Source organism: Vipera ursinii (assembly GCF_947247035.1).
Source record: "Vipera ursinii genome assembly, chromosome: 6".
In the NCBI taxonomy this organism is placed as follows: Eukaryota; Metazoa; Chordata; class Lepidosauria; order Squamata; family Viperidae; genus Vipera; species Vipera ursinii.
Window position 1 is genome coordinate 8281169 of NC_139515.1, and position 20098 is coordinate 8301266.

The window sequence follows — 20098 nt, forward strand, 5'->3', positions numbered from 1 at the left end:
TTTACCTTCGCCTAATCGTCTTGGGTGGTGGCCTTTTAAAACCCATAAGACCTTTTGCACAGTGTGGCAAGTACATGATCTTCGAGATGGTAGTAGCTAAATTTATTTGGGACAGCCAAATTCCTTCCAGTCAGAATTCCAAAAATGCTGCCCTTCCGTGCTGTTCGCCAGTGACCATCCGCAGAAATTCAGATGAAAGAAAACATACAAGGCAGATGAGAAGGAATCGCTTAAGTCGAGCTTTGTGTTGGGGCTTAAGGCTCCCGAGTTGTGTTTATTTTCTTGCCTTGGAAACGAGCAAACAATTTACTTGGGATGCTCTGTGCTGTTTGAGGTGGCTTGGCTTTCCATTTCCCCATCTCAGTGGATTTTATTTGGTTGGGAAAACAGACACCTGGATAGGAACTGACTTTTAAAAGAGCATTATGTAGGAATTAAATTGAACCTATTGTCCACATTGGGGAAGAAAAAGAATACGGTGCATCCATCAAATTTACAGGTAGCTCTCAACTTACGACCACAATTGAGCTCAAAAGTTTTTTGTTGCTAACTGAGACATTTGTGCAGTGAGTTTTGCCCCTTTTATGACCTTTCTCGGCACAGTTGTTAAGTGAATCACTGCAGTTGTTTAGTTGTTAAGGGAATCTGGCTTCCCCCTTGACTTTGCTTGCCAGAAGGTCGCAAAAGGGGATCACATGACCCCAGGACACAGCAACTGTCATAAGTACAAGTCAGTTGCCAAGGGTTGGAATTTTGATCATGTGACCGCAGGGATGGCTGCAACGGTCATAAGTGTGAAAAAACGGTCATAAGTCACTTTTATCAGTACCATTGTAACTTTGAACGGTCACTCAATGAACTGTTGTAAGTCAAGGATGACCTGTATAACTAGGAAAAGATATATACATCTTCAAACTGGTGTAAGTTCCTGTCCATCACAAAAAAAATCCTAAACTGTTTGAATTTCTACTTTATATCATGCACTATTAGAAATTTACCCCTTAGATCAGCCACACTGGGAAATTAAGTTTTTTGGAGTTTAGTATAGCTAAGCAGGAACACCTTGAGCAAGAATTTTCTTCCATTTAAAGGGTGTAATTCACAATAGCCAGTGATATTTACCAGCAAAGCAATTTCTGAGTTTGGGAAACTTCACAATGTTAGATATTCATAACAACAGTGTTTCCTTTTGGGGAAAGGCAACAACTGAATTCTGCTACCACAATAATAACCAAAAACCTAGCCTACTTAGAATCTTGGAATTTTCCATGTCATCTTGTTGATCCAGGAAAAAAAATATCCATATTCCATGTCAAGAAGCCATTTAATTGTGCAGAATTTTAAACTTCCGCCTTGCTTTTGAATACCAAATTATATTAACATCAACATAGAATGCGTTGACATAATTAATCCAATAATTAAAAAAGAAAAAGTTTAGCCACGATGTAACTGCCAACTAGGAAATCTGGATCCAGCCAAGAACATAGTTAAGATTCTAGGCTTTTAGCCAAAAGAGATGGTATTTTAAGATGAATTGCTTAATGACTGCCAGTTGGAAGTCAAGCAGTCGCAACCATGCTGTTTTTAGGTATGGCCTGTTATTAAAATTATCTCTAGCAAAGTTTTTCCATGTAGATGCATAAAAGACTTAGGAGAGAGCAAGAAGGATCTAGGAGCAAATTCATAGGGGAAATGAATGCCCTTAAAGTTAATGCAGGCATTCCTCGCCTTACGACCGCAACTGACCTCAAAATTTCAACTGCAAAGCGAGACGGTTGTTAAGTGAATTTTGCCCCATTTTACCACCTTCCTCGCCACCGTTGTAAAGTGAATCACTGCAGTTATTAAGTCAGTAAGAGGGTTGTTAAGGGAATCCGGCTTCCTCCATTGACTTGGCTAGTCAGGAGGTCGCAAAAGGGGATCGCGTGACCCCAGGATGCTGCGACTGTCATCAATATAGATCTGTTGCCAAGGGTCTGAATTTTGTTCACGTGACCCATGGGGATGCTGCCACAATCGTTAAGTGTGAAAAATGGGTCGCAGGTCACTTTTTTTCAGGGACGTCGTAACTTTGAACGGTCACTAAATGAACTGTTGTAAGTCGAGGACTACCTGTAATGGCAATCAAAATGATGTCCTACAGCAGGGGTAGGGAACCTGGGCTCTATTATGACTCGTGGACTTCAACTCCCAGAATTCCTGAGCCAGCCACGCTGAGGGGGAAGGGAGAGGTTTCCAAGCTGAGCCATGCTGGCTCAGGAATTCTGGGAGTTGAAGTCCACGAGTCACAAAAGAGCCAAGGTTGCCTACCCCTGGCCTAGGCCTAGGCCGCTTTATGACTCGTGGACTTCAACTCCCAGAATTCCTGAGCCAGCCACGCTGAGGGGAAAGGGAGAGGTTTCCAAGCTGAGCCATGCTGGCTCAGGAATTCTGGGCGTTGAAGCCAACCAGTCACAAAAGAGCCAAGATTGCCTACCCCTGGCCTAGGCCGTTTTATGACTTGTGGACTTCAACTCCCAGAATTCCTGAGCCAGCCACGCTGAGGGAAAAGGGAGAGGTTTCCAAGCTGAGCCATGCTGGCTCAGGAATTCTGGGAGTTGAAGTCCACGAGTCACAAAAGAGCCAAGGTTGCCTGCCGCTGGCTTACAGTAAGAAAAATGCATGTCACTTTCTCCTTTGACGCTGCTTTTTTCCTGTCCATCTAGAGCATCGGTGACCAGGAGGACTTTCGGGCATAGTGGAATTGCTGTGCATACTTGGTACGCCTGCCCTGCCTTGATCAAGTCCATCTGGGCTATGGCCATTAGTCAACATCAATTTTACCTGGACAGAAAGCAGAGCAAGGTAAGCACCATAAGCGGCAGAGGGAAGTGAACCGCTGAGTGTGGACTCTTATGTTGACCTTCTTCTAACCGGATATCCTTGGAAGAAAATGGAATAAGAAGGGATGGAGAAGGACCTTTTCAGAGCAATACATTTTATTGAGAGGCATTAAGGAAGGGTTTAATAGAAGTTTTAGTCTGAAAAAGTCGCACTGCATACCTTCTAATTTTTCGATAACTGTGGTCTAACACGGCCATTCTGACGATGATGTTATCCATTCAATCAATCAGAATAGAGTTGGTAAAGGACCTCCGAGGTCTTCCAGTCCAACTCTCTGTTCAGCCAGGTGAGACTTTACACCCGTGGTGGCAAACCTATGGCACGCGTGCCACAGGTGGCACGCAAAGCCCTCTCTGTGGGCACGCGTGCCGTCGCCCCAGTCCTAGGCCTTCAGCTGGGTTTTATAAAACCTTTTCGCTTATAGGCCTCCGCCGCCGTCTGCAAAAAAAAAAGGCTCAATCAATCAATTTCAGCTTCTCGCGGGGGGAAAAAAAGATCTAGCAAAGTTGGAATTGGTGGGTTAAACTTTTTAGTCCCGCCCAGTCTGCCGTTACCACCACAGCCACGCCCACCCAATAGGCCACACCCACCTGACACCCGAACGACACATAAGTGGGTTTCGGGTTGCAGTTTGGGCACTCGGTCTCTAAAAGGTTCGCCATCGCTGCTCTATACCATTGCAGACAAGTGGCTGTCCAGTCTCTGCTTAAAAACCTCCACTGATGAAGTACCCACAATTTCTGAAGGCAACTTCTGTTCCACTGGTTAATTGTCCTCGTTAGGAAGTTTCTCCTTAATTCCAGGTTGCTTCTCTCCTTGGTTAGTTTCCATCTGTTGCTTCTTGTCCTGCCTTCAGGTGCTTTGGAGGAGGTTGACCCCCTCCTCTCTGTGGCAGCCTTTCAAATACTGGAACACTGCTGTCCTGTTTCTACACACACACACACACACACACACACACACACACACACACTCCTTCTTTTCTCTAGACTAGCCATAGCCAATTCCTGCAACCGGTTCTTTGCATGTTTTAGTCTCCAGGCCTTTAAATCATCTTAGTTGCTCTTCTTTGCCCTTTTTCCAAAGTCTCAAGATCTTTTTTGTAACGTGGTGACCCAAAACTGGATGCAGTATTCCAGGTGTGGCCTTACTAAGGCTTTATAAAGCAGTATTAATACTTCACGTGATTTTGATTCTGCGCCTCTGTTTATGCAACCAAGGATGATTGTATTAGCTTTCGGGGCTGCCGCCGCACACGGCTGGCTTGTTCAAACATCTCCATCTCTTCTTGATGATTCTATGGGCCAGGTTTTTCCACATCTTCCGATCTTGCACTACTACTTTGAGTTGTTCTGGAGCTCTGGCTGGTGTCAGGTTTGATAGTCTCCAGCCACTGTGTTTTTTGGGCTTGCCTGGTGGGAGGATGCAAGAACTGAAGAAGCTTCTTGGATGAGAAGCGAAACCTCTTCAGGGAAAAACAAAGTCCAGTTGCCTTTTGAAGAAAGTCCTTTGGGACAACCATGACCTGGATGACCGACAATCTCCACACAGACAATTACTATTGTGAAGCCTTCTCTGTTCCTTCTTTCCTCTGAGCAAAGATTTAAAAAGAAGTTTAATCACTCCTCAGGGATTCCTGTGGTCGTTCAGACCCTCAGAAAAATGTAAGCAGGCTTTGGCTCTGAATCTTGTAAATTGATTTGGCTAATCCTGTTTATGTCAGGATCTGCCCACTTGAGAGTCTTTTAAACAATCTGAATGTTTGCCTTTGGGGTGAACCTGCTTTTCTCCGCCTCATGTTTAATTTTATGGGACTCTGGGTGGAGACCCCCTCCTCCCCACCATGGAGATCCTGCAAATGTGGCTTCTGTCTTGTTTTAGAAAGAGTATCAGAAGTTATTGGCTCAACACAGCGACCGTGAGTGATGTTTCTTTCCTTCAGAAGTGGCTTTGCCCTTGTGTTTTGATGGATCTTCTTGTCACCTTCAGGGATTTGGTTCTTGCCTGTTGTTTTTTTTTTAAGAAATACAGCCACATGAATTTGGCTGGGTGGTCCAGGCCTCCAAAATTATTTAGAAAATGTCGTTTGGACTTTAGGAAATGCAGGAACCCAGCTCAAGGTGTGGGCTGAAAAATGCTCAGTGTATTTACAGAATCTCCCAAAGCATTTTTTTTTCTCCAAATGAAGCTTGAAGAGTGCTTTGAATTTACAATCAAGTCAGTCAGTCAACCTACAGCAGGCATGTCAAACTGCTGGCCCGCGGGCCAGATGTGTCACGATGAAGCCGCGCCCACCCCATTGCCGGTGATGGGGAAAACGTTGAGACACATGCGACGTCACATGACGTCGCGAGTTTGACATGCCTGACCTACAGTCTCATATCATAAACCTCTTCCTCTGACATCTGAATTTCCAGCGTTTGGATGTCTCCTTTCTAAGAAGCTTAGCCATTTTTTTAAAAAAAAAATAATAGCAACATCGGTGAATTCAGACTCGAGAGATTTATTGCAGCCAATTATGAATATCTTCAATTTACTCACTACCTTAATCATGTTGAGTTTAATTTAGAACATGGAGTAAAGAGATCACTGATAATCTAATAAAGCAGATTTAATATTGCCGGTTATATATTCAAAAGCATATATATGTTTGTTCTTTTGGTAGGAAATGCATACATAGTACTTTTTTTCTCCTTTGGCTTTCAGAAGTTCATTTTCAGACTCCTATTTTTTAGGAAATAAAGGTAATCTTAAAGCTAACTCAGAAATACGGTATGAGTTTTAGGATTAGGATTAGGATTTATTAAATTTATATGCCACCCTTCTCCCTAAGGACTCAGGGAATTGGCAATTATAAGAATTGCCTATTATAAGCTTCTTTCTTATGGGAGACTAAACTTTTCACTATGAACAGTCCCGTCAGAAATGATGTACTCAGGACTGGGAATCCTTTGTAGGTTTTTAAAATAAAACTGGCTGGAAGCTCGTTTTCATGCAGTGCTTCAGAAAGGGAGCTTGGCAGGCTTGTTTTCAAATATTTTAAATATTTTTTTGAATGAGAGAAGTCTGAATCCGGGGATGGAGAATGAGATTTATAGGTGCCCCAATACTGAAGGAAACCATTTTGCTCTGAAAATAATTGAAATGGCTTATTTGAAGGTTCAGGTTTCAAAAGGGTCTCCTAATCCACCATTAATCACATTGACTCCATCATCCGGCTAATGAACTGATCCATGTGGGAAGGAAATTCCTTTCCTTTTTACTGGCTTTTTTTGTCAAAGGTGGTGTTTATAATTGAGATCAGGTTGGGGTTCCTAGAATGTTTGCAATGGCATTTGTTTAGCTAAAGCCAAAATAAACCTCTGATAGCACAGCCAGGAGGGGGTTTTTTCCAGTATGAATTGGGAGGAATGAGAATTTTTGCTGTAATAAAGAACCTAGGTAATTACCACAGGCATAATTATTTATAGCTGATTTAAACATCAAAAGCTATTGTTCACAAATCAACTGTTAATAGAAATATATTCTATTTCTAGTACTAGCTTAAATATGAGATAGTAGACATCAAGAGAAAAAGAGAGGAAATATTTAATGTTGAAACAGGAGAAATTTTGGTTATTAAATTTTAAGACATTTGGAAATTAATAGAAAATAAGAATGTTATACTGTTATTATTAATTAGTTGATGTAAGATGGGGAGAAATAGAATATATTCAAACAGATAAGATGTGTATCCTGAATATTAGACTTTGTGATGAATTGTGATAAAAGGGAACTTTGGTTACTTAAAACTTGGAAATTATAAATATTAAATGTTAAATGTTAAGCATTAACGGGAAACTAAAAATTGGGAAAAACTAATTAGGGGATTGATTGTCTATAAAGACTGAATGTTAAAATAACCGGGCTATGTATAAGCTAAAAATTATTGATAAATGTAAAAATGTTATTTTTGTTTAATTGATATAATAAGAATCGTATTAGTTAACATGAGACAGTAAATACTAAAGGGAAAAGAGAAGGAATATTTAATTAGTAGTTTGGGACTCGTACTAAAGATACTTGTATGTTACTGAATTATCGATTAACTCAGCTGCCACATTGCTTTTTACATACTTAAATGTAAAATTAGAAAATCAATAAAACTTTTTTTTATAAAAGAAATAATTCTTGAATTCAGTTGTCATTGGATTCCTTGACCACGTATAGTACAAGACGGAGGGATCTCTTAATTTTAATCCACTCTTCATATTGATAGTTTGGCTAAATCTTTCAAGCTTTCCCCCCCCCCCCCCGTTCGTTTGACGATCTTTGAGATATACAGGTGGTCCTCGACCTACGGCCACAATTGAGTCCAATATTTCTGTTGCCAAGTGAGACATTCGTTACGTGACTTTTGTCCTTTTTTTAAACAACATTTCTTGCCGTATTTGTTAAGTGAATCTCTGCAGTTGCTAAGTGAGTCACACGGTTGTTAAGTGAAGCTGGCTTTCCCCTTGGCCTTATTTGTAAGAAGGTCTCAAAAGGGGATCATGTGACCCCGGGAAACTGCAACTGTTGTAAATATGACTCACTTGCCAAGTGGTTGAATTTTGATCACGGGATCGTGGGGATGCTGCAACGGTCGTAAGTGTGAAAAATGGTAATAAATCCCTTTTTTTCAGTGCTGTTGTAACGGTCACTAAATGAACGGTTGTAAGTTGAGGACTGCCTGTATAGACACCTTGCCTCAGATGTCCAGGAACCCTCCAGAACTCTGCATCACCCACTTCCTTCTTTCAGGACGGTTGTGTTTTCCTGGTAGTCTCTGGTCCAAACCCAGCCCCGCTTAGCAGTTGTTTAAGTTGTTTGTGACCTATTTCATCCCAGTTGTTAAGCGAGTCACTGCCCTTTTTTAAGTGAATCATGTAGTCATTAGGGGAATCCGGCTTCGTCCATTGACTTTGCCGGGGAAGTCAGAAACGGCGACCACCTGGCCGCAGGATGCGGCAACCGTCATAAATACAGGCCGGTTGCCAAGCGCCCAATTTTTGTCATGTGACTCTTGGAATGCTGCAGTGGCCGTAAGTGGCTTTTTCCAGTGCTGTTGAGACTTCAGGCAGTCACTAAACCTATGGTGGTAAGTTGTAGATTACTGTCTGGATGCCATTCCCTAGCAAGGATGTCAAAGAGGCAGGTTGGCATATTTTGAAAATGCAGTGGTCATTCTGCAGGTAGTTAGTTTAAATTCCTGAGCTGCTTTTGAACCACTGCTTCCTAGCTTTTTCTTTCTTTCTTTTTTTCTTTCTTTCTTTCTTTCTTTCTTTCTTTCTTTCTTTCTTTTTTCTTTCTTTTTCTTTCTTTTCTCTTTTTTGTCTTGTCTTTCTTCTCTTTTCATTCTTTTTTCTTTCTTCTTTCTTCTTTTTTCTCTTTTTCTTCTTTTTTCTCTTCCTTCTCTCTTTTTTCTTTTTCTTTCTTCTCTCTTTTTTCTTTTTCTCTTTTTCTTCTTTTTCTTCTCTGTTTTTTCTTTCTCGTCTCTCTCTATTTTTTCTTTTTCCTTTCTTTCTTCTCTCTTTTTTCTTTTTCTTTCATTCTTCCTTTCCTCTTTCTTTTTCTTTTTTTTCTTTCTTTTTTTGTCTTCTCTTTCTTCTCTTTTCATTCTTTTTCTTTCTTCTCTTTTTCTTTCTTCTCTTTTTTCTTTTTCTTCTCTTTCTTCTCTTCATTCTTTTTCTTTCTTCTTTCTTCTCTTTTTCTTTCTTCTCTTTTTTCTTTTTCTTCTCTTTTTTCTCTTTCTTTCCTTTCTCTTTCTTCTCTTTTCTTTTTTCTTTTTCTTCTCTGTTTTTTCTCTTTTCTTTCTTTCTTTCTTTCTTTCTTGTTTCTTTCTTTCTTTTTCTTTCTTTCTTTCTTTTTTTCTTTCTTTCTTTCTTTCTTTCTTTCTTTCTTTCTTTCTTTCTTTCTTTCTTTCTTTCTTTCTCCATAACGGTGTCATTTAAAACCAAGTAAAATGCCTTCTATTCTGGAGGTAGAGTCCACATGTGGCAGGAAATCAGGAAATCTCTCTCGTCTTAGCCCAAGGGATTCCTTGTCAGGAGTGGATAAATGATGAAGGCAGGAAGCAAGTTATGTTTTGGCAACGGATGTAGCCCTTATTTTTTTTTTAACGACAGGAGTGAATTGATTCTCTGAAGTGTGAGCCTCCAGATCTATTTTCCAAGCTGGGGGGAATACCTAATTTTAATGTTGTGCTCGTATCCAATTTCTCGTTCCACAACGAAGAGCGAAACAATTAACAATGGTACAGCGAAGTCAACCCTGCAGTACCAGAAGCCGTATGGATAATTAGAAAGACATCTGTTTTACTTCTGTCATAAAAAAACCAAACCCCTGCTTTGGCAATTAAACTGCAGAAAATTTAAGTTCTGAGAGGTGGACAAACATTTCAAGGAATGTTCAAAGTTCCCAAAACTTTTCATCTGTTTACACATTTGAGAATTCAGTCTTCAGCTGAGTGGAAGGAAGCCTGACAGAATATTATAAGATTTACTCCTCAATAAAGATGGAGGAAGTGTTTTACTTTTAATTTTTTTCCCCACTGCCATCCTATCAAACACCCCTTCTAAGAAAATAAAACCCAGAAACATCTTTGTAGCCAATGTGACGTTATGTTCCAGTTCTTTCCTTCAGGTCACTATGCTCTTTTACCTTTTGTATATCCAAACTTTTTGCCTTTTTCCAGGATTTTTTTCTATTAGTTTTATTCATTTCTAACATAAAATGTGAAAATACAAAATTTTGCAAATAGGAGGGGACAACAGTAGAAAAAGGGGAAAACAAAAAAAAGGTGTGAACAAAGGGGGAGGGGAAGAAACAAACGGTACTTACTTTCGACTCTCTGTTGCAGTAAAATCAGACATTAAAATCAGATCTCAACTTTTTACATTTCTATAGTAGTATAAAAGGTAAAGGTAAAGTTTCCCCCGCACATGCATGCTAGTCGTTTCCAACTCTAGGGGCCGGTGCTCATCTCCGTTTCAAAGCCGAAGAGCCAGCGCTTGTCCGAGGACGTCTCCGTGGTCATGTGGCCGGCATGACTATACACCAAAGGCGCATGGAACGCTGTTCCCTTCCCTCCGTAGTGGTCCCTATTTTTCTACTTGCATTTTTTACGTGCTTTCGAACTGCTGGGTTGGCAGAAGCTGGGACGAGTAACAGGCGCTCACTCTGTTACGCGGCACTCGGGATTCGACCCGCCAAACTGCCAACCTGATCGATAAGCTCAGTGTCCTAACCCACTGAGCCACCGCGTCCCTTATATAGTAGTATACACTAGCCATTTCTGTATCGGCATATCAGCCTAATCGGTAAAACCCAAAAACATAATATCATTTTTTCCACCTCAAGCACAAAGTCCAGAAGTGATTTCCAAGTAGAAACATGCTTATTCCAGGATTATTATTTTTTTGAGGTGTGTGTGTGTGTGTGTGTTCCCCTGCTGGAAATTTGATCATTTAACCCAAAATATTTAGAAGCCCATTTGCACCTATTTCAGTCAAGGTTAATGTTCTTCACCGCTTTATTTAATTCTGAGGGCTGATCTGAAAATGACGATTGCTTAATGCAGCTAGTCCTTGACTTACAACAGCTCATTTAGTGACTCTTGGAAGTTACAACAGCACTGAAGAAAACGTGACTTTAGGACCATTTTTCACACTTACGACTGTTGCAGTATCCTCACGGTCACATGATCACAATTCAGATGCTTGGCAACTGACTCGTATTTATGACGGTCACAGCATCCTGGGGTCACGTGATCCCCTTTTGAGACTTTCTAACAAGCAAAGTCAGTGGTTTCACGGAGCAAGAGAAATTTTGGGTTCAATTGTGGTCATAAGTCAAGGACCACCTATATTTGTAGATGACACTAAAAAGATCATTTGGTTTAATGTATGGATTGATAACCTCAGCATGGAAAAAAAAAGATCAAAGGCCAGTACGGAAATGCCACGAGGCCCTTGAGACAAATTTGATGATTGAATTGATTAAATTGAGATTTCCCAGATTGCAAAAAATTTACATTAGTGTGTCATTACCAGATGAAGAAACGCAACCTGAACCACAAAAATGTCTTGTAGACATGGCTTATAAATTAACTGCCATCAGGAGGAGTTGAGCAAATGTATTTATAGATAACGCTTATTGTTGAAAATACCATATTTTCCGGCGTATAAGACGACTTTTTAACCCATGAAAATCACCTCAAAAGTTGGGGGGTCGGTCGTCTTATACGCCCAGTCGTCTTATACACCGGAAAATCAGCGAGCCCGGGAAGGCACACCCTCCCCTCTCACTGTGGAGGAAGCAGGGCAGGCTGGCATCTGGCGGGAGCCGGCAAGGCAGTCCTGCGCACGCACGCACGTGCAGGACTGCCCTGCTGGCTCCCGCCCAACACTCGTCCCTCTTGAGGCAGCATCGCTCCCCGGCTCCTAAGGAGTCCTCAGGGATGCTGCCTCAAGAGGGAAGGACTGCCCTGCCGGCTCCCGCCCGACGCCGGATGGCTCCGCCGATACTGCTTCAAGAGGGAAGAGCGTGAGGCGCCTGCCATGGCTCTTGAGGCAGCATCCCCGAGGACTCCTTAGGAGCCGGGGAGCGATGCTGCCTCAAGAGGGAAGAGCGTCGGGCGGGAGCCGGCAGGGCAGTCCTGAGCGCGCGTGCGTGCGCAAGACTGCCCTGCCGGCTCCCGCCAGACGCCAGCCTGCCCTGCTTCCTCCACAGTGAGAGGGGAGGGCGTGCCTTCCCGGGCTCGCTGATTTTCCGGCGTATAAGACGAAAAATCTTGAAAATCATCTCAAAAGTTGGGGGGACGTCTTATACGCCCAGTCGTCTTATACGCCGGAAAATACGGTAAATGTTGCATGTGAAAAAAACCAGGAGTGTTAATTTGCCCATTGTCTCTGAGAAAGACAGTTGATAATTGGAAAAATCCTTTACTGAATTTGGATACCATTATCATAGACTTTAGAGATCTAAAAGTAACCTATGAAAATGTATCAGGATCAGAGTTACAGCCAAACGGATGAGATTTATTAAACAACTTTAGCAAGAAGCTTTTAGCATTAATAATCAATGATAGGTTCTCTCAGATGCATCAACATTTGCAAGCATGGCTCAAGAAACTACAGTGGCTTCTCTGAAAGGTTTTGTTGTTTTAGACCAGTGTGTTCCACACTTGACACCTTTAAGATGGGTGAACTTCCACTCCTAGAGCTGAAGAATGCCAGGAGTTGACTTCTGGGAGCTGATAGCCATAAATCCTCAAAGTTGCCAAGGTTGAAAAACAACTGTTTTAGGCCATGACTCATTAATTTTATGTATTTTTATGGAAATTGTGAGGAGTTGGGCACGAATGGAGACCAATTATTTCACTGCTAAACTTAGACACTCACGTGATTTGAGAAATGTAGTCCTTGGAATCCACTTTGATGATTTTGTGAAGGACTCATCATCCTCAGCACCACCACAGTTTTATTTATTTATTTATTTATTTTATTTTATTCCATTTATATACCGCCCTTTCCATTTAATCACCTCAGGTCTTTCTGCATCTAATATATTTAGCACCAGGTTCATGTAGAAGACCATCCCTAGTTATTTTCGGGAGGAGGACAAGGTTCTTCCTCCTTTGGACAAACTGTCCTGCCTCAGGGATAAGATGTTGGTGCTGAAAGCTTCTGATGACACCCAGAAGGAAATATCTTAAGAGAAGGTTTTGGTTTCCTTGTCACGGATTTGTTCGTTTCCTCTCTCCTCAGTCCAAAATCCACGCGACAAGAAGCCTAAGCGAAATTGCCATTGACTTGACAGAAACGGGAACGCTGAAGACCTCCAAATTAGCCAACATGGGCAGCAAAGGGAAGATTATCAGCGGCAGCAGTGGCAGCCTTTTGTCTTCAGGTAGGTCCCTTTTCAGCTGGTTAAACAAAAATGCCCGGGAACTGACTGTAATCACACTTAGGTAGCGTCGTAGTGGCTCATTGGTTAGAAGGCAATATCTCAGGTTGACTCTGCCGACTGCCAGCAGTTCGATTCTGACTGGCTCAAGGTTGACTCCGCCTTCCATCCTTCCGAGGTCGGTGAATGTTTCACGTGGAGTCAGTAAATACAATACAAGGCCTCACTGTGCCACAGCCACATTTCTTAGGGGGGGAGGAGAGAGAGAGAGAGAGAGAGAGAATATACAACTACAGGAACGGAAACACTATAGGTGAATCCTAGAGTAGCAATTTGACGCAATAGCAATGAATGATAGAGCTGCACATGTGGTAAACACAACACCCGTAACGTCTTCCCCTTTTTCATGTTAACCAAACAACATTACGAAATTTTGGATGAGAACCAGTAACAACACTTCCTATAGGTTGAGTCTGTTGGGCGGTTGTACTCAGAGTTTCTCCGACCTCGCTGAGGTTGCTGGGCTGTTCTCCCCACTTAGCGGCTGTCAGGTATACCGGCTCGCTCAGGACTGTTATTAGCATTGGCCTGTGGCATCACTACTGTGCATTCCGTATTGGCAGTAGGTTGCTGGAATTGGGTATGTCTACTCTAGTCTAATGAAGGGAAGGACGAGGGGTGACATGATAGCAGCCTTCCAATATCTCAGGGGCTGCCACAAAGAAGAGGGAGTCAAGCTATTCTCCAAAGCCCCTGAAGGCAGGACAAGAAGCAACGGATGGAAACTAACCAAGGAGAGAAGCAACCTGGAACTAAGGAGAAACTTCCTGGCAGTTAGAACAATTAACCAGTGGAACAACCTGCCTCAAGAAGCCATGAATGCTCCAACACTGGAAGTTTTTAAGAAGAGACTGGACAACTTTTTGTCTGAAATGGTATAGGGTTTCCTGCCTGAGCAGGGGGTTGGACTAGATGACCTCCAAGGTCCCTTCCAACTTTATTGTTGTTATTTTCTATTCTATTCTAAAATGAGGACCCAAATTGTTGGGGGGCAATATGCTGACACTGTAAACCCCTTAGAGAGGGCTGTAAAAGCAGTATGAAGTGGTATAATTTTAATTTTTAATTTTTTAATTTTAATCCCATTTATATCCTGCCCTTCTCCGAAGACTCAGGGCGGCTTACAATTTAAAGCACAAATCAATGTGCTTAGCAATAGCCTTCATTCTATGTATATGCCTGCTTATTATTAGGGCTTTCGGCCCCATCTCAGGCGGCATTATTACAAAGTCAGCTTATTGCCCCCAACAATCTGGGTCCTCATTTTACCTACCTCGGAAGGATGGAAGGCTGAGTCAACCTTGAGCCTGGTGGGATGCGAACCTGCACTAATTGCAGGCAGCTGGTGTTACTTAAGGAGGCATTAGCCCACTGCTCCACAAAGGCTCTGTATATATACTGTAAGTCTAGGTGCTATTGCTACGTGATGACCAAATCCCAGCCAACTCTTTTTTGGCGTGGGGCCCTTTTCATGCTGCAAAGTTCAGAGAGCTTTGAGAACAGACAAATTCCACAGGGTTCAATTACTGGGGGTATCACCAGTTCTGACTAAGGCATTGTGGATTTTCCCTGCTGTCCTGCAGTGGTTGCAAACAAACAGTAGCTGTGTTGAGCACAAAGAAGGTTTTGAAGTCCTCTTAAGGGCTTCCTTTTGATGGTTTGATGATTTATATCCCGTCTTTTATTTCAAACATGGGGCGGAGGGGGGGGTGTCTTCTCTAATTTTATCCCAACGGGAACCTTAGAATTTGGGTTGGTCTGAGAGACATGACTGAGTTATTGTAGGGAGGGGGTCTTGTTAGTCGAAGGCAGCGGAAACTCAGAAATAGCACCTTTTCTGACTTAACATGTAAGCTGTTGGCTACTACGTCAGAAGTATAGAGTGACTTCGCTGATGGAGGATTTAAATTGGAATATTTAAGGAGGAGGAGGGAAAGGCAGAGGGGATAGAATAACAAGAGTTGGAAAGGACCTTGGAGGTCTCCTAACCTTCTAGTCCAGACATGTCAAACACAAGGCCTGGGGGCCAGATCCGACCCGCGAAGTGGTTTCATGCAGCCCACGAAGCCATCCTGGAAACAGTGAGGGAATGGCCCCCACTGCCTTGGCCCTGGCCCAGAGACCCTCCTTCTGCCAGAGACCCTCAGATCTGTCCCACTCCTGCCCAGGCCCCCATAGGCACCCTTGATGGGAACGATGTAGAGCTCGCCACGCCCACCCAGTAGGCCATACGCACTCTAGCCACGCCCACCCAGTAGGCCACGCCCACCTGGCCCCTTGAGGGCAACCGCAATGCTGATGCAGCCCTCAATGAAATTGAGTTCGACACCCCTGTTCTAGTCCAACCCCCTGCTCAAGTAGGAGACCAGGTACCATTTCAGAAAAATGGCTGTCCAATCTCTTCTGGAAAACCTCCAGCGATGGAGCACCCACAACTTCAGAAGGCAAGTTGTTCCACTGATTAATTGTTCTCATTGTCGGGAAATTTCTCCTTAGTTCTAGGTTGCTTCTCTCCTTGATAAGTTTCCATCTGTTGCTTCTTGCCCTGCCTTCAGGCGCTTTGGAGAATAGCTTGACTCCCTCTTCTTTGTAGAAGCCCCTCGGGTACTGTAAGACTGTTATCATGTCACACACACACACACACACACACACACAAAGAGTCCTTCTTTTCGTTAGATTAAAGGTAAAGGTTCTCCCGCACATGCATGCTAGTCGTTTCTGACTCTAGGGGCCGGTGTTCATCTCCGTTTCAAAGCCGAAGAGCCAGCGCTTGTCCGCGGATGTCTCCGTGGTCATGTGGCCGGCATGATTAGACGCCAAAGGCGCACGGAACGCTGTTACCTTCCCACCGTAGTGGTCCCTATTTTTCTACTTGCATTTTTACGTGCTTTCGAACTGCTAGATTGGCAGAAGCTGGGACTAGTAACAGGCGCTCGCTCTGCTATGCGGCACTCGGGATTCGACCCGCCAAACTACCGACCTTCCGATCGACAAGCTCAGCGTCCTAACCCACTGAGCCACCGTGTCCCGCGTTTGTTAGACTGGACACCCCCAATTCCTGTAGCTGTTCTTCATATATTTGAGCCTCAAATCCCCTAATCTTTGTTGCTCTTCTCTGCTGAGGCACAGTTGCACGCAAAAGAGATTACAAGTACCTTTTTCAGAATAGTTTGAGCCTCATGACATTCTACCACAGAACCCAAAGCCACTATTTTGCAGGGCGGGGCAGGAGAGACCAGAGAATAACAGCCTTGAGCAAGAGATTGCCAAACTCCCGGTATCTCAAAAGGTTTCGGGCCATCTCAGAAGAGCCTCCACAACTGCAGTGGATTTTAACACATTGCAACTGATAATTGCAGTCTTGTCAATCATGTAATCTCTGCAACTGGCCTTCCTTCCCCTCCCCACTTCCTCCCTTCCAATTTAAATCTGGCCTATGTCAATGCTGCGAACATTGGCATGTTTTTGCACTGACAATGTAAGAGACAGCCTTTTTGTTTAATCTGATTCGCTTTGAATCTTGAAGGGAGGGAATTTTCTAAAGACTATTTTGAGAAGATTAGAAAAGCCCACGTACAGAATGGGAGGTGAGACCTCGTGTATGTAAAACTAATTGGATAATGTGATTTATGACGTCTAGATAAGGGTGGGGATTGTGTGTGTGTTACGATGGGTTTGGGGGGGGAGGAGATTTCAGATTCTGGCATCCCTCCATGTTTCGTTTCATTACTAAGACTTTTTAGATAAATAATATGCCTGCAATTTGTTTGAGTTGTCTCATTCATCGGAACCATGACAGCCTAAGTCCAGCTGTTCAGTGTGTTTATTGAGGTGAGGAGCAGCTGTAGCTCGTGAAAACTTCTGCCTTTTTTTTTAATAAGATGGCTTCGTCAAAAGAGCTGCTCCCGGACTCTTCCTGACCCCAAGTTAGCTACCGATCTTCCACTTTCAGCATTTTCACCCCCATTGTTTGCATTTCGCATTGTTTGCCTGGACTCCGATTCTTTTTTTAACTGTACCAACAAGAAGGAACTGCAGAGGCTGTTACCTTTCCCAGTCTCTACCATTCCACCTGAGGGCCGCAACTTGGGAATGACAAACTGAGCATCTATGTAGAGCCCTAAGTTTAGTTGCCGTTAGAAATGCAGGAACTGCATTTATAATAAAGGTAAAGGTAAAGGATCCCCCACACATGCACGCTAGTCGTTTCCGACTCTAGGGGCCGGTGCTCATCTCCGTTTCAAAGCCGAAGAGCCAGCGCTTGTCCGAGGACGTCTCCGTGGTCATGTGGCCAGCATGACTAGACGCCAAAGGCGCACGGAACACTTCCCACCGTAGTGGTCCCTATTTTCCTACTTGCATTTTTACGTGCTTTCGAACTGCTAGGTTGGCAGAAGCTGGGATGAGTAACAGGCGCTCACTCTGTTACGCGGCGCTCGGGATTCGACCCGCCAAACTGCCGACCTTCTGATCAACATTGCAAGTGTTGTGACGAAAGCGGCAATTTGACAGGGGAACAAACTGTCTAGGGAGATGGCATAAGAGCTTTGTCGTGTTGAAGTTGTGAACGACAACCGGTCCTCGAGACCGGTCAACTGGTTTCTTGAATTAAACCAGGGGTTATCCCAGATGGCTGCAATCTGAACATTGAGAGTGAAAAAGCAACTTACTGGAATTCTACACCAGTAATGGACTTCATTTCTGAGCTTGAAAGCAAGATGCTTTGGGTAGTCCAAGTAAATGTTCAGATTAAGAGGAAGTCAGATGAGGAAAACGCTTAAGAATTCCCCTTTTTTTCTTTTGGCAGGGGTTCCAAACAGTGATCAAAACAGTTCGCCTTTGAATTAAGCTTAGAGCTTGTTATTTTATCCTTCCAAGCATGGAAAAAGGATTTACCATGGACAGGTTGCCATATAAAGTAAAGTGTTATGACAGAGCGTGTGGTCCAGCTGGCGCTTTGTGCGGAGGAAAGGGAACACTTGTGACTGTTAATATTTACACAGCGGTGGTGATAAACTATAATGCCTTCCAGTGTTTATGGCAGCCTTGCTCAAGTTCTGCACAGTCGCAATCTCCCTATTTGTGCATCTCTTATGTCACAAAAGCAGAGGAAGGAAAGATAGACAAGACCGACAGCTACAGGATCTATTTATCTTCACGCTGGCTAAGAAGTTCTCCGCTACAGCTAAGAAATTTTTTGGAATAGGCAACTTAAGAACGATGGGTTTGATATTTTTTTTGCCTAAATTGCACCCAACCCTTGGGTTAAGTTGGAATCTAAAGTAAGTTGAGAGTCTCTTGGTGTCTGATACAATTAAAGGAAATGCATTTAGCATGTTGGTGCAATACAGGTAGTCCTCGACTTAACAGAATATCAGAATAACCGTTGGAAGGGATCCTGGAGGTCTTCTAGTCCAGCCCCTTTACAATTGGGAGCAGAATTTCTGTTCCTAAGCACGGCAGCAGTTAAGGGGCCATGCCTGATTTTGGGACCTTTTTTTGTCCTGGTTGTTAAGCGAATCGCGTCGTTAACCCAGTTTCTCCCATTGACTTTGCTTATCAGACGGCAACTGGGCATTGTAAATAACTGCTGGTTGCCAAATTTTGGTCATATTGCTGGAATGGTCATTAGTGTGAGGGCTGGTCATAAATCACTTCACTCCCTGCAATTGTGTCTTCAAACAGTTGCCTAAACGAATGGTTGTTAACCTGTCTGGTTAGGAGCAGATTCAGTCTCCTAGCCTCTTACCCAAGTTGAGGCTTGGGTTCAAGAAGGAAGGCCTGTCGCTCATACACTGGGACAGCTGACCCAAGGTAGAGTAAGAACATCCTGGTCTCTGAAGATGAAGGAGGACATCTTAGATGGAAATTTTTTCTTGTTTGCAGCAGTGGCGAATATCTGTAGCTCGTGTGGAGGAGCTTCGTTCTCCGAGCTTGTGGGTCAGTTTCCAAACGCTTCGTTACCAAGCTAGGTAACACCTTTAGAAGAGCTTAAGGGGTGTTCTTCTGCTTATGAGGGCTTCAGGTCTGGATGTGTTGAGTGAGGGTCTTGCCATGGGTCAGGTGTGAGTCATCAGTGACAGGCTTGTGATGGGGAGGTTACCTCACGTAGGGTCCTTGGGAGGTGAACTGCTGGTGGAAGTGGGGGGCTTGCGTGGGTTGGTTGAGGGTGGGTGTTGTCTCTGGTTGGCTGTGCAGTTGGTTTGGATCCTGAGGGGGCTCGTAGGCTGGTTGAGGGTTGACGTGTCAACCGCACAGCCAACCAGAGACAGCACCGACCCTCAGCCAAGCCACGCAACCCACCCCACCCCCGTCTCCTCCTTCCGCCAGCAGTTCACCTGCCCAGGACCCTGACTGAGGTAACCTCCCCATCACAAGACTCATTCCAAGCCTGTCACTGATGACTCACCTGTCCCATCACAACAGCCATCATGAGGCCCTCACTTGACACACACACACCTGAAGCCCTTATAAGCAGAAGAACACCAACACTGACGCCCCCTAAACTCTGCTGAGGATGTTACCTAGCTTGGTAACGAAGCGTTCGGAAACCAACCCACAAGCTCAGAGAATGAATCTCCTCCACACGAGCTACAGATTGCAAACGAGAAAACATGTCCGTCCAAGATGTCCTCCTCCATCTTCAGAGACCAGAATGTCCCTATTCCTGCTTGTTGTAGTAGGGAGACTCTATCCCAGGGGTCTCCAACCCCCTGGTCCATGGACCGGTACCAGGCCGCGGCATGCCAGCAACCAGTCCGCACAAACAAGCAAAGCCCCATCCGTGGGATGCAGGCAGCACACAAAACCACGCACTCTCCAGTCCGCAGTAAAAAACTTTCTCCAAGGCACCGGTCCCTGGTGCCCAAAAGGTTGGGGACCTCTGCTCTATCCCATCACCTCTTCCACTGGCAGAAATCCTTTCCTGCTTATTTCTCAACGGAAGATTTAGCCATATCCTAATCCAGTTCTGTTCACCAAAATCCTTGGAAAAGAACCAAGGACAGCAGCCATAAGCCCGTCTTCACTTCAGGTCGTCCTCCACTTACAACTGTTTAGCGACCGTTCAAAGTTACGACGGCACTGAAAAAAGTGACTTATGGCCGTTTTCCACACTTGCGACCGTTGCCGCCATCCCCAGGGTTACGTGATCAGAATTCAGACGCTTGGCAACCGACTCGTATTTATGACGGTCGCAGTGCTCCCCTTTTGCGACCTTCTGACAAGCAAA

General features: G+C 43.9%; 1 protein-coding gene across 1 annotated transcript in view; it reads left to right on the forward strand.

The window, feature by feature from the left end:
* The window catches only part of FRMD4A (FERM domain containing 4A), a gene marked incomplete at its 5' end in the record, with an annotated part of 169301 nt that overhangs the window by 107354 nt on the left and 41849 nt on the right, over positions 1-20098 (forward strand). Inside the window, 2 exons of the mRNA XM_083366245.1 lie at positions 2706-2844; positions 12669-12810. Coding sequence (XP_083222371.1) covers positions 2706-2844; positions 12669-12810 — 281 coding nt within the window. The remainder of the gene's footprint in view (positions 1-2705; positions 2845-12668; positions 12811-20098) is intronic.